At 43.4% G+C, this 15060-nt stretch overlaps 1 protein-coding gene across 3 annotated transcripts; it reads right to left on the minus strand.

Annotated features, from left to right (window-relative positions):
- Positions 1-253: 253 nt before the first annotated feature.
- U2AF1 (U2 small nuclear RNA auxiliary factor 1) lies at positions 254-15044 on the minus strand. 3 transcript variants are annotated; one of them, XM_024239329.3, is made up of 8 exons: positions 14852-15044; positions 11627-11714; positions 7762-7828; positions 2993-3042; positions 2737-2835; positions 1956-2089; positions 1772-1864; positions 254-547 (listed from the first exon to the last, which is right to left on the minus strand). In XM_024239329.3, the coding sequence occupies exons 1-8, from the start codon at positions 14893-14895 to the stop codon at positions 400-402; spliced, it is 723 nt and encodes a 240-aa protein (XP_024095097.1). In that variant the 5' UTR covers positions 14896-15044; the 3' UTR covers positions 254-399. The 3 variants fall into 3 exon arrangements, with proteins under 3 accessions (XP_024095097.1, XP_024095098.1, XP_054398572.1); XM_024239330.3 differs by lacking the exon at positions 7762-7828 and adding an exon at positions 8674-8740 and having other exon boundaries at positions 14852-15006; XM_054542597.2 differs by lacking the exon at positions 14852-15044 and adding an exon at positions 8674-8740 and having other exon boundaries at positions 11627-11720.
- Between the last annotated feature and the right edge of the window lie 16 nt (positions 15045-15060).

Consider the following 15060-nt stretch of genomic DNA (forward strand, 5'->3'; position numbering starts at 1 on the left):
TTTCTTCACTAACCAGTTACAAAAGAAACCCCAAAAGGTTTTCCACGACAGCCTCGAGAAATTCTGGATTATTTAACATGTAGATCTCACCTGGTATGTGTTTTATTTCATGCCCTAAGATAAAAAATATGATTTCATTTATACTCAAAGTGGCAGATGGATATTATTAATCTTTACCTCCAAGATGACTAGCAGATTTATAAAGAAAAAAGAAATTTAAAGAACTTCCACAAGAAATAAATTACACCAAGAATACTGTTATCACTACAAATTTTATTCAGAAACCCATCTTTGTATGTTTTTTTTTTTGTTGTTTTTTAAAAAAAATTCCCCTTATGAACTGGTTTGGTCAATCAACTACAACACTTTCTAGCAGACATAAGGTAAAAATGGCATGGCTCAGAATCGCCCAGATCTTTCACGATCTCTCGACCGCCTCCTGTCACGCTCCCGTCCGCCGCCGCCTCCACCACCGCCACCGCCACCGCCACGACCACGGTCTCTAGACCGAGAACGACGCTCCCGGGATCGGGATCTTGATCTATGCCTGCAACCAAGGAAAAGAAACAAAACCGTGCCATCCAAACCAGAGCAGGCAGCACAGAACCACACCCACACTCTAAACACGCGCATCTCCCCAAGCCAACGGCACTGATAAAGAAAAACACTGCTGAAGAGACTGCACGCCGTGACTGACAGGCACCCTGATTTCAGGTGTTAAAAGTTTCAGGAGAAAAAAGTGTGCAACTTAAAAGTGAACAGGTGTAATACCTTCCATCTTCTGTCTTCTTCTAGAACCAACTCAAATGATCACAGGAAATCATAATCAAAATGAGCTGGACACATACCATTTTCAACCCTCACTGACCCCACGCTTCAGGCGCTCATAGCTATTGTGTCCATCAGGTTTTTGGGCTGAGGAGAGCAGGCCTGTTTTTCTTTTATGCTTCTTTAATGCTGACAATAAAACAATCACCACCCATTTATTTACTAGTCCGTGTTTAACAGAAGAGGGATGAGAACCTCTCCAGACTCAGAACTCAATCGGTTCAATTCTGACATCTTGATTTTCTCTGCTCTGTGACCTGACTGTCGGACATTTAAATGTAGGATCAGAGAGATGTGACCGCTGGGCCTGATTCTGCCAGTGTCCCGAAGGGAGGATGCCACCGATCCCAAGACATAATGAAATGCCCTAAAACCAACAAACAAAACCAAAAGAAACCCCAGTGGACATGTGAAATATGTAAAGCAAAAGCTTGTCCAACCTGCGGCCCAACACAAATTCATCAACTTGCTTAAAACATTATGAGATTTTTTTTGCAATTAAAAAAGAAGTTATCAGCTACCATTAGCGTATTTTTATGTGTGGCCCAAGACAATTCTTCTTCCAATGTGTCCCAGGGAAGCCCTCCCTGATCTAAAGGAGGTGACAACATCTATTCCTCTTCTTTGTAATATCTGCGAGAATAAACTGCATGCCCACTTTCTCCACGAGCCTCATGTCCGCGGCTGCCCAGCTAACCACCCTCTTGCTTGATTACTAAGATCTGATCTCTACTTGAGAAGCTGGATAATGAAGTTACCTGTGTGCACGTGAATATTCTTCTCCAAAGAGGACATTTGAATATTTAAAAATATGTACTATGTTCTAAGCACTGCCTTTTAAAAAACAGAAACGACACCTATGCCAAAAAATTTTTTTTGGAAGGGGGGGTTGTGAGGGGAGAAAGAAGCCACTGAGCTTAACAACAGGCACAGGAATACTCACTTCTTGCGACGGCGCCCATACAGCTCCCGCCGCAGCTCTCTAGAAATGGGCTTCAAATGCATGAAGTTGCAGAAGCCGCCTCGTGTGCATTCTCTGTGGGTGGGTTGGAAGGAGACATTTACTACCTCGTGTGCACACGGCCCCGAACCGTGCTCAGTCACGTCACTGGCCACTCCTCACTCACCCCATCTCATACTGACGGCAGCAGGCTTCTCTGAAGTCCGTCACAGGTGACAGCTCGGCGTGGATCGGCTGTCCATTAAACCAACGGTTATTCAAGTCAATCACAGCCTTTTCCGCATCTTCCTCACGGCGAAACTGAAAAGACAAAAACAGAGGTGCTTGCCATCCACGCTTTAATAAGACTTTCTCAATTACCAATCCAAGTATGTCAGAGAGAGATATACACACTCAGGTAATAATAAGGTGGAATAGTATTACAGGATAATTGAAAAATCCTTTATTTTCAATGAGATTAACTTCAAGATAGTCCAAGATTTTGCCAAATGTTGCTTTCATTTTCAAATTCAACTGGTTAAGGGAGCAAATATGGCTGTGTAGGCAAATACAGTTTTATTCACTAAAAAAGAAAAAGAAACCAAACATGTGAGTAAATCTAACTTTTCCTTAGTCCACACAGCTTCTAACCAACAGGTACTAAATATTCTACACTGAAATAACGATGGCTGTGGCGTACGGTCCGTCCTTCAGTTCTGCTGGCTGGGCGCATGTGCAGGCTGGCCACCGCCACACATGATGCAGCTGGTAGGCGCCGAGCCAGTGCACCCGAGCCCTGCTGTGCGCCTGAGCATCCAGGACCTCAAGGTGCACAGCGGCAGGCACCCCATCCTCTGTCGGCCTTGGCCCGGGCACACTAAGCGGCTGCACCACTGTCTCGCTCTCGCCTGTCGGCCTTGGCCCGGGCACACTAAGCGGCCACGCCGCCATCTCGCCCTGGCTCCTACCTTGACATACACGTTCCCCACCAGGTGGTCTCCCAGGTTGTCACAGACGTTCATCTCCTCTACTTCCCCATACTTCTCCTCCATTTCTGTAAAAACCTCCTGAAGGGAGACCACAGTGGTTTAAGACTCGTTATACATTACAAAGTGTCATTAGATATAACTCATGTATGTTTATTAGCAGAGAAACATTTTAAATCCTTCCAAACAGATACAGAAGATCAACAGGTCTATTAGTTACAGAGGTCAATTCTCTCACCTCAAAAAATTCATCATAGTGTTCCTGCATCTCAACATCGCTCACGGCACCTGGAAACAACAGAAATCTTGCTGGTTAGAACGTGTTAACTGAGTGAACTCTTGTGCTTAAACTCAAACTGCTACAGTAACACACAAGAGATTATCTAGATAAAAGCCTGGCAGAGCTGCACTCTGCAGGAGCACTCAGGAGACTGAGCCACATGGCTACTTGTGAATGGTGTCAAGTGTGGTGAGGTTTTAAATGCCCCCATGACAGTCTCGATTCTGGCTACTAACGTGTTAAAATCACAACCAGCTTTAATCAGCATCAAAAGGGCCACATTTTCAGAAACTGTGAGGAAAAAGTTGACTCTCAAAACTACGAATTTTTTTTTACACCCACAAGATGCAGTCTTGCTCTGTCGACCAGGCTGGAGTGCAATGGCACCATCTCAGCTCACTGCAACCTCCACCTCCGGGGTTCAAGCGATTCTCCTGTCTCAGCCTCCGGAGTTGCTGGGACTACAGGCGACCACCACCATGCCCGGCTAATTTTTTTTTTTTTTTTTTAATTTTTAGTACAGACAGGGTTTCACCATGTTGGCAGGCTGGTCTTGAACTCCTGACCTCAAGTGATCCGCCTGCCTTGGCCTCCCAAAGTGCTGTGATTACAGGCGTGAGACACCACACCTGGGCTCAAACTAAGAAATATTAAAATTTTCTTCCTTTTAAGATTTAGAGTAAAGGCCAACTAAGCACACTGATGTCTTCCCCTCTTCCGTAAGTTTAAAATGAAATCTGAAAGTAGGGTCAACGATTAAAAGCTGACGTTCCTAACTAGTCTTTTATGGACTGCCAGCCATGGTATGCTCTCAAATTCTTCTGATGTGATTAAAATCCAAGCAACCATGAAGATTCAGTAGGACAGTTCCCATGCAACGTTACAGTATTGTGGACGCCCTCAAGTAAAGGGAATGTTACAATGTTTTGCTGATGAAAGCATTCTTTTTTTTTTCTTTTTTTTTCTTTTTTTTTGAGATGGAGTCTCACTCTGTTGCCCAGGCTGGAGTGCGGTGGCACGATCTCGGCTCACTGTAACCTCCGCTTCCTGGGTTCATGCGATTCTCTGCCTCAGCCTCCCGAGTAGCTGGGATTACAGGCGCCCACAACCACGCCCGGCTAATTTTTGTATTTTTAATAGAGATGGGGTTTCACCATCTTGGCCAGGCTAGTCTTGAACTCCTGACCTCGTGATCCACCTGCCTCGGCCTCCCAAAGTGCTGGGATTACAGGCGTGAGCCGCTGTGCCCGGTGCAAGCATTCTTAAGTTTTATATTCCCAAACTATTTTCATCAGTTTATTCTTCATAATTCACATGTATTAGGTAAAATCATGTCTGTTGTGTGGGTAGATTTGGCAAATTTACACTCTATCCCCATCATCATTCTATCAAATTTAATTAAATTTTTTTTTCTTTTGAGATGGAGTCTCTGTCCACTCCAGGCTGGAGTGCAGTGGTGCGATCTTGGCTCACTGCAACCTCCACTTGCTAGGTTCAAGCAATTCTCCTTCCTCAGCCTCCCAAGGAGGTGGGACTGCAGGCGCGCACCACCATGCCTGGCTAATTTTTGTATTTTTAGTAGAGACGGGGTTTCACCATGTTGGCCAGGCTGGTCTCAAACTCCTGACCTCACATGATCTGCTCACCTCAGCCTCCCAAAGTGCTGGGATTACAGGCATGAGCCACTGTGCCCGGCCCAATCTATCAAATTCTAGAGTTCTCTAAACCTGAGAAATCACAGAGCTGGTGTATCAACAAACATGTTCAAATCAGCTAGATTAGGGGCTGGCAAAAGCCTGACTGGTTTCCAGATTGGGCTGGCTGCCTTAGCCTGTGCACCCAACGTGGACATCTGACTGCTGGCACACAGGTCTTTGAGCTTGCTCAAAACTCTTATCATCGTGTTTTTTTTTGAGACAGAGTCTCACTGTCTCCAGGCTGGAGTGCAGTGGCGTGATCTTGGCTAATTTTTGTAGTTTTAGTAGAGACGGGGTTTCACCATGTTGGCCAGGATGGTCTCAATCTCTCGACCTCGTGATCCACTTGCCTCAGCTTCCCAAAGTGCTGGGATTACAGGCGTGAGCCACTGTGCCCGGCCCCCTTTTTATCTTTAAGGATAAAAAATAACTTCTTATTTTCTAATTCTGAGAATGATTTAAGTTCACTTTCTAACCTATCTGGGGCTGTTTTAGTTATTTTTGAACTTCCAGGAATCTGCTTTCAAACCCAAATTTTATTAAGTGTAACTACTCGGACAGCCTGCCAATCATATCACAGGATATCCCAATTGAAAAGCTATTGGGAATGTACCTTCCTCCCCGAGTAGAAATCAAGTTATAAAACGGGCCAAAGAAGCCTATTCCAAAGGGCAGATTTTAATATTTCAAATTCACTTCCTTCCCACATCAGAAGAATGTGAAGAGGAGAAAATTATTCACATGCTCAAAGTTTTAGTAGCTTTGAGAAATGGTTTTGGGGTGATTATTTTAAATTATTGGCTATATTTATTCTGCTTAAAATGTTTCAATCAAAAGTGACTTGAAAGGCAGAGACAATTGCATTAAGATACAATTAAAAACTTATAGTGACTCAGCCTATGTTAAATACTACAACTTGGAAAATAAAGCAGTTTTCTTACAGAAATATCACTCTTAAACTGGGATTGATAGTTAACTTTAACCCACGCATTTGAAGCTTATTTTTCTACATACTAAAGGGTATGTTAAAAAGAGCCAGTAATTTTAGGTAATTGATTTCTTCCTAAATGACGAATTAGAATTTCATCTAATTTGTACAATCTGGACCCCAGAATTGGAATATAACGTAATTGCTAAACTTTTAGTTTGTAGCATATGCAAAACAAAAGTGCTGTGAACTGCAAATAAAGACACAATGAAAACTAATACAACATTCTATTGTCAGTCAATAAAGCATACACAGTCCCCAAATAAACGATCAGGGCAAAAAATTAATTACTGTTACTCAGTCATGTACTTCCATTCACTTTTATCCCAGGGCAGGGTTGTTAACAAAAATTATTTAATAAGTGCATATAGAAACATTTCCCTCCGCCTATTGATCTTATTTCCTTAAAAAACAAAAGAAAACAAACAAACAAAAAAACAGGTATTTTAAACCAAGGGTTACCAAGTAAATCCTGCTACCATCCGACTCAGGGAAAGAAATCTCTACTATCAGGTCAGTATTAGCACTGAAAAGCATTTAGTGTCTGGCAGGAAAAGTTGACAAGAAAATCTCATCCACACATAGAAATGCGCACCACTGTGTGCAAGGAAGCACAATCCCCAGGCCTCCGAGTGCGGGGCCAGCTCGAGAAGGGAATGCCCCCTGGGATCATCTACCCCATGTCGGTCACCCCATTAACTGAGGGGCTCTGGTTCAAGGGTATACACAATTTAGGCTTGTGGATATCCAAGGGCACCTCAATTTTTACTGCTTTAAAACAGAATGGTGAATGGGAAGTGCCTATCTTTGGTTTGGACTTTTTGATTTTAACAAGAGTCCAGGTATTCATTTTAATTTATCCATAAATGACTAAATTCCAATGATTCTATAGTTGGATGGCTGTAAAAATCAAATTTTAGTTTTCTGAACTTTCCAATCATACTCATCTATGATATCTCTTTTTCTAAAAATTATCATTAAGTAAATATTCACAACCTAAATTTAGTATTTCCCAGTACAGGAAGATACTGGTAGCATCTACTGAATGCCCAGTTTCGATCTATTTCTAAATGGAGCAAACCAATTCCATCTCCTAGAGCTGGAGACTGTACCCAGGCAATGTGTGGACAGAAAGGACAATCTTTTCTGCCAAGGGCCTATTTGAGTGGAGCACCCCCACACGGGTGAGACGGGTCGGCACGGGGCTGGTGGGTGAGGAACTCAGGGGTCAGTGCAAGCTGCAGACCCTCATTTGGGGAATGCTCTCAGAACAATGTTCTCACAACTACAGGGTGCACTCAAAAATGGAGTTCAAGGAAAAAAGGCTAATGAGAAATAAAATCTGAAAAAATAACTTAAAGTTTGCTTTTTAAAATTCCAGAAAGTGAGAGAAACATTCAAATATTGTTGCTCTAAGAGGGAAGAATATGACTTGACGTTTAATTCCAGTACATTCCCTCTAGGATGACGGCCAAAGTAAAGGAAGAAGGGGCAGCAGCAGCTCCAGACTGGTTTTCTTTTTTTTTTTGGAGACGGAGTCTCACTCTTGTCGCCCAGGCTGGAGTGCAGCGGCACGATCTCGGTTCACTGCAACCCCCACCTCCCGGGTTCAAGCGATTCTCTGCCTCAGCCTCCCTAGAAGCTAGGATTACAGGCATCCGCCACCACGCCCAGCTAATTTTTGTATTTTTAGTAGAGATGGGGTTTCACCATGTTGGCCAGATTGGTCTTGAACTCCTGACCTCATGATCCACCCGCCTCGGCCTCCCAAAGTGCTGGGATTACAGGCGTGAGCCACCGCGCCCGGCCCAGCTCCAGACTGTTTTAAAGGGCACCCTTTCCAGTTACTTTTTTCCCTTTTTAACACACGGTGGGAGTTCAAATCTCCAACAGAGGTTTCCGTGGGGTCAGTGGGACGAAAGCTCCTTGCCACCTCTAGTGAAACGTGGTCCTTGACACTAGCACGGCAGACCAGATGGAGTGGACACTGAGCTCTGACACGCAAGCCCAGGGAACCGGGGAAGGAACTTGTATGAACTTACAGCGCAAACCGTCAGCAGACTGGGAAGAGTTTTGAGGGTTACGGTAAATGTTCAAGAGGGCAATGGTCTGAAATACAAAACGCAACAACTTTATATTATGGAAAATTAAAGGTAAACACTTAACCGGCTGCCTCTGGCAAGTGCTTCAGTTGAGATTCAGTGCTGAAAAGAGAGCAAGTTATTTTCTGGAGAAGCAGAGGCGTTTTCTCAGTTGGCGGCCGCCTTGAACCCCTAACACTGTGGTGTAACGGAGGTCTCATGATATGCCCATCTTGTACTTCTGCTTGCGGAACGTGAAAACTCTCCTTTCAAAATTCCAATTCAGGTGAAAGCACAAATAGTTTGCCAGGCTGGCACCAAAATGTTCTTAGATGTGGCAGAAAATTTTTAATGAACTCGGAAAGAATAATGCTTACATAAACTGATGGAAAAAATGACTGTATTAGAGAAATACAATTGTTACATATCATGAAATCTCCACTTCCTGGAGGAAAAATTATAATGGTGAAATAAAACCCACACTTACTGGGCAACTTACCTTATTGATTCCTTAATATTCCTAAGAGTTTTAATTTTACACAAAGAACTTCATAAAGGCCAGGGGTTCAGTCACTGTAAAGACCAGTGAACAGCTCAAAATGTTGAAATTCGTTTCACATGGACGGACCTGCTCTCATGACAAATGTCAATCAATGGAGGTGGCCGGGCCAGTAACCCTCCCTAGAAGGGAAAAGCCTGCTGAACGTGGCCAAGTATCAAGTTCTTGCTGTGTGCGCCAAGGAGTTCCAGCACCTTGTCCTGTTTGCAACAGCTCTATGTCAGCAGCTCAGAAGCCAACATTATTTGTCTCAATTAAGAGTGGGCTCTTTAACACCATTGTTTTAAAAAAATTTCTCCAACTGTGGGACTTACAGTGTGAGCCGTCAGCCGTCTGTGCACTGTTTTGGGGATTACGATAGATGTTTTGAATCAAGATGGTCTGCGGGGAAAAAAAAATAAAAAGGGGAATTCTACTGGCTGCTGTGCATATATTAGACAATTGCAAAGAGACAATTTGTTTGCAAATGGCTAAACGTTTGTTTTTTTCCCGCAAGTCAGACATTTGTCTTCTGAAGAGTACACCAAAACCATCATATTATGAAAACAGAGTTTGAGCAGTGACTTGGGTCAAGTCAGCCAGCAACCAAGAAGAAACTGTATTGTTGTGAGCAGTCCCACGTTTTCAATGTTAAAGGGTTTTAATGCAAGATAAATAGTAGAATACTAACATTTTCTTGTACTTCAAGCTAGCAGACACCAAGATGTGGAAAAATTCACGTTATAATCATATTCCTCACACAAGATAATTTTTCAAAACCAAATGCGTAACTCAGCTGTCTGCAGTACATCAAGTTCTCTGGTCTCCTAGCAAAACAGGCACACCAAACAGGTCTGTCAACTGTCATGGACACCCGGCTCTGATTTACACTTTCTTGGTGGGATCTCTGTTTACATAATACAATAGCTTAAAACATTTGCTCTTTTCCGATCCTTCTTTTAAGGAAAAAAATCCTTTTAGCCCTTGTGCTTTAAACTGGATCAGGCAGACTTGAAACCTTACACTGTACCGTTCTTCTTAAAATCAAGTTGTCTGAAAAAACAAACCATGTTTAAGTTAGTAGGCTAATATATTACATGAATCTTAATGTCCATATCACTGTAAGCAGCTTATAAAGAAACCCACCCTGAATTATGCTAGAGATTTACAAGCTAAAGCAATCACTCACATGATTTAGAAAAATAAATGTTTAGTCTCAACAATATCCATGTGAAGTAGTTTTGTAAGTGGTGGTTTTACAAAACCAGCCAGCTCCATTTCTAGCTCTGTTTAAAGGGGAGTGGTTGTATGAAGAGTCCCTCAGTCAAAGGTGTGCAGGTGGGAAGCCCACCCCACCTAAGAGGGAGGTCTGACAAACTGTCCACACTGAACCACTCAAACCTGCATCAGGGCCCCGTCTCTTCCATAAGCTGTCAAGTACTGCCCTGAGTCAACTGAACTCAGGCCTTGGGAGGCTTCCCAAAGCTGACTTGACTCAGCTTTGAACTGAAATGACCGTAGCATGACAACCCTGATGAAAAGCTAAACTGAGCCCAATTATTCAACAGTAAAATTCAGTTGGTCTCACTCAGGTATTCTGGCAGTGGCTATTTAATGAAGGAAGCTTAACGTAAAGAGGCAATACAGTCTAATGGGAAAGTCAAGGGTGGCTAGGATTGCCTAAAACCAACCAAAACAAACCCACACATCAAACTAGGATGCTTAAGCTGACACATACTACTGACCCCATCGAGCTCCAATGGGCTCTCCCCAGCACTGATCCGGAGTGCCTAAATTAACTTCACATTTCACATTCTCAGGTAATCTATGATCCAGAAAAACATAAAGAAAGTGCCTCCGGCCAGATTAAAGAAAACTTTTAGAATAGGGAACAGCTGATTTCTCTCAGCCCAACACTTGGGACACCCCCCAAAATCAAAGAACTGGGTGGTCACTTAAGATGCTTGCTTATAGCACAATCCATGGCCACTGGTTTAGTTAGGGGAGATTCGGTTCATAAATCAAAACATTAAAGAAAAAACAATTACAATACACAGAAAATTTAAAGCTAGTTCTCCAAGATTTTGAAATTTGTAAAAAGAAACACATGTTCAGAGCTATCAAAAGACAGACTGCTATTATACTAACCACTTGGTAATTAGCATAATGGAGGGAAAAGCCATCATCCTCTTCCCTTCTAAAAACACCGTGTGCTGTGGGGTCGTCCATGGGCTTCAACCGGAAAAAAACCCATGTTTCCTTCTCCCAGCTCACTTATACCAAGTGGTAGATTTTCTTAAATGCTTACAGGAAAACTTAACAGACAGATGCGAGCTCAAAGGCAGAGCTTGGCAGCTCCCAGGGGCCACGCATAATAGCTACTCAACAGCTCAGAGGCTGCACATTTAGACTTCAAGGGTGGGTTGGAAGGATTTCCCCAACCCTCCATCTGGAAAGACTTGGGCATTGATTTTCAAATTTCAAATGTTCTCATCAACCTGGGCACAAGTTTTCTGCTTCGATTAAAGGTGCCTTCTCCCTTTAATCCATAAGTGATCCTTTATAGTGTACCAACCTTTGCCTTTTCTTCAATTAACCAAAAATAAAACTATCAAAAATCACAACTTTTGAGTGAACTGAACTCAGAGCGGATCTAAGCCCAAGATAACAGGCACTCCTCAATTAACCAAACAGACCCGCTAAGAGCAATTTACGGCCCATTTTCTACCTTTCAGCTTTATTTTTCATGTTTCCATGACGTGATGCAACTCGCTGTTTCCTCAACTAGGGATGTGAAAGTGAGGACGCAGCCAGAGAAGCTCGAGCAGCATGATGGGCCTGGTGACAATCATGCTAGCTTGTAAGGTGGCTCCATCACCTCTACTGTCTGGAGACAGCAAAGAGCAGAAAGCCCACTCCGTGTCCACTGGTGCCTGGAAGAGGCTAACCCAAGGCTGGCACGGCCACCCCCTCTGGACCCATGTCTATCAGAGGGGGTAGGGAAGATGGCAGGGCAGCAAATATCAGGCACAGCCAACACACAAACATCAAAAACTGATTTTTAAAGTTTCTCTAATGATAAAAACAAGGAGTGGTGGTCTCAGACCTTCCACTGAAAGTGGTTCACCTGCCTCACTCTTATTTAAATAAAAGAACACACTTATGAACACAAATGGAAAATACAACTACTAGAGAAAAAATGACTTGCTTAATATGTAGAAATTAACTGTCTTTGAAAAGAACATGAAGTTTTTATAATTTACATGAAAAAAAAAAAGGCAAACAAACCTGGCTAAACGTCGGTTTATTGTGCAACCGAGAGCACCTGTCTCCATGACGACATGCTCCAATTTTGAAATAAAATGAACAGTTGACTCTGTAAGGGAAAATGAGAGCTGATTATTTTGCTGGGAAGATATCAAACACATGGAAATATGTCAGCAGCATGACATACACTATCAAATTACTTTTAACCTCACAGAAACATGACACAGACTTTTTTCCGTGGTATTAAGCACCTCCTCTTCCTTGCTGTATTTTAGGACAACGTAACTTCAACTTCCCTTTCTTCAAACACACTACTTGTTCAGCAAAGACGGTTCTAACTCTAACCTGCCTCTTCCTCATTCAAACCCCCTCCACTTTCCTAACTGCACAGCTGTTCTGTTTTTTTCTTAAATGGAGTATTAAATTAGTCTAAAACTAAATGTAACTTAAGCAGTATCTGTTCTCCAGTTCTCCACGATGAAGTTCTCTCTTGAAAACACCAGTGTGGTGAGGGTTAAGATCCCAACTCTGCTACCAGCTGCTTGGGCTTGGGCAAGTCACCCTAGCTCTCAGATGTCATCTGTAAATGATGACAATGCCAATGTGGCACTGTTCTGAGAGTCAGACAGAACGTATGTGTGCTTCACATATGGTGCTCATGAAGTGCTATCATTATCTAAGGAAAACAGAAAACGAAGTTCAGAGTCTCTCTAAACCCATGACACCAGACCAACAGGGAGTTTCAAAAAATAGGTCTGAAGTAAATCAATTCTCCTGGTCTCAACACACGGAAAACCAACTATTAGGGGACTGACCGAACCCACCTTAGGAACCACCTTACGTCACCTCTGTCTCTACTGCAAAACCCTCCCTTAATACTGTTCAAATACGCTGACAATCCAGATCCATATCCAATGGAACCAGCAATCATGCCTGTGTACCAGCAACGTCAGGGAGGGAAGCTGATCTCTGATGAATTAGGACATCTTACCAGACAGACTCTGTTCAAAATTCAATTTTTTTTTTTTACCAAGTGCCATTATGTTTTAAACAGTCAATCCGGAGTTAAGACTGAAGGGCCTCAACCTCAGTTTTTACCAAGTGCCATTATGTTTTAAACAGTCAATCCAGAGTTAAGACTGAAGGGCCTCAGCCTCAGTGAAATCTCATGGACCATGAAGACTGACTAGCTACTGATTTATTATCAGGTAGCAATAAAGATAGGAAAGTCCAAATTTATCAGGAGAGGAAAGTGATTATATATATTTGCAAACTTACACGTCTTGAGATTATTTAACTTGATTAGACAATAGCATATCTTTAGGAAGTCATCTAAAAATAAAGAAAGCTTATTTAAAAACTACCTCAGAATGGGCAGGCCCTGGGCCTCAACAATTAATATCCAATTATTCCACACAATTAAACCACAGACAAGCTATTAGGATATCCCTGAATCTAGAAAACATCTATAACTTCAAACATATAATAAGCTAAATATTTTTTAATTGGTAGAGATCTATATTTTATTCTTAGCTTAAATAATAATTAAAGTTAATATGAACCATCAGCTTCATTTTTTAGGAGTTGATCCTGTTTCCTGGAAGCTAAAACCCCACGTCTCCCTGAAAAGAAAACACAAGTAACCTAGATTAAATAATCAACTTTTCTGAATTAAAACCATGACCTTTATAGTATAGCCCAATAGATTGAAATGTGGTTTCTTATAGCAGAAATATAGGGAGACAGACTTTTACAAGACAGAAGTCATGCCACATGCAAATATGAAAAGGCGAAATTAATGATGCCCCAATCCTACATGTGTTAGTTCTTCACCCTAAACTCAGAAGAGCCTCTTGTTCCAGTACAGCTGGTCTATTCATTCGCCAAGATGATACCGTGAGTTCCTTAGGGATAATATCCAAATTCTACCCATGTTTAAGTCTCCAGAAACTGACCTATAGTTGACCCCCACTAAATGTTTCTGGAGTGACTATAACTGGTAGATTTTGGCTTAAAATTTTGCTAGAAATATAGCCTCTTCATCCAAACAACACAGGAGATTCTACCATGTGTGAAGAGGACATTTTACAAGATAGACTCCATCCTGGAAAAGAGAAACATTTTAAATAGCGTTTGAAAAAAGTGGCATTAAAAACATCTATGACAAATTTAGGGGTTTATCATTGAAAATATAAAGTCATGTTAACTTTGTATGGCACTGAAGAATGCCAAGATAACTAAACAGTAGATTAAGCCAGATGCTGAGTCTTTAGGTTTTCAAAGTAAGAATTACCCTTCAAACGTCTGAAAACGTTCCATTTAGTCTAAACTACAGCCAACTCACTGGAAATTAGTACGTGCCAAGGTGGCAATTAAAGCTGAAATTAAATGTTTTGCTTTTAACCTAACGATTGATTAGGGAAGGCATGCAACCTTAAGGAAAAAATCAAAACATCTTTTTCCTTATATCAGAATTGTGTCTTCAAGAACAGTCACCGACTTACAAATTTTCAACTTAGATGATGGGTTTATTGGGGTATTAAAGGCATTTTCGATTCATGATGGGTTTATCGGAACGCAAGCCCATCGTAAATCGAGGAGCACCTGTATTTTAAGAGCGGATCACGTCTCTTGTGGTTAGATAGTTAATCCAGTAGTCTCCACCATACTTTTCCTTGTCATATCTCCTTATTCCCGGCCCAGTGGTCGCTTAAACAGGCAAGAGGCTGGCTCAGTGGATAAAACACCAACGCTTAGGACCCTAAATTAGATAAGCGACTGAATACTGGCGAGGCTGGTACCAGAACTTGCTCGACAGGACATTCACAGCTGAAAGTTGGAGCAAACGTGTCCACATCGAAAAGGCCCGAATGCTCCAGCCAACTTTCGGCGCGGCTCGAGGTGGCTTCCGGGAGCCGGCGACTCGGAGGCCCGGAAGTCGGGCGATCAGCCAGTCCAGACCCCCAGGCCAGAGAAAGCTCGGCCGCGGCGCCCCGAAAAGAGGCCCCATTCATTCTCCCCGCTCCATTTTTCCGCCGCGCGGCCCACGAGGCGGCGGCGGCGGCGCGCGGCCCCGGAGGGCGCGCAAGGGGCCGGAAGGGCCACCGCTCCTTCCCGCCGCGGGCCCCTCCCCCGCCGCCGCCGCCGCCGCGCCGGCCCGCCTGGGCCTCCCCGGTCGCCCTCCAGCCGCCTCAGCCACCCTGCGCCCCGATCGCGCCCAACCCCCGGCGGGGGGCTCCCACTCACTTGTCTTTCTCGGTGCCGAAGATGGAGGCCAGATACTCCGCCATTTCCCACCCGCCGCCGCCGCTGCCGTCGACACTGCTGCCGACGCCGCCGACCCTGCCGACGCCCGCGGGAGACGTCACCCGGACGCGACGACGCTCTTCCCCACCCCGACGTGGCAGCGCTACCCAATCAGGCGAGGTGCTGCCTGCGCGTGGGCGGGACGCATG

This window comes from Pongo abelii, chromosome 22 (genome assembly GCF_028885655.2).
Source record: "Pongo abelii isolate AG06213 chromosome 22, NHGRI_mPonAbe1-v2.0_pri, whole genome shotgun sequence".
Taxonomy (NCBI): Eukaryota; Metazoa; Chordata; class Mammalia; order Primates; family Hominidae; genus Pongo; species Pongo abelii.

Coding starts and splice junctions, on each gene's coding strand:
- U2AF1 (XM_024239329.3), bottom strand. CDS start 14,895: ATGGCGGAGTATCTGGCCTCCATCTTCGGCACCGAGAAAGACAA. Junction 7,829..11,626: donor ATAAACCGACGTTTAGCCAG/GTTTGTTTGCCT, acceptor TTTGTATTTCAG/ACCATTGCCCTCTTGAACAT. Junction 2,836..2,992: donor ACTATGATGAATTTTTTGAG/GTGAGAGAATTG, acceptor GTCTCCCTTCAG/GAGGTTTTTACAGAAATGGA.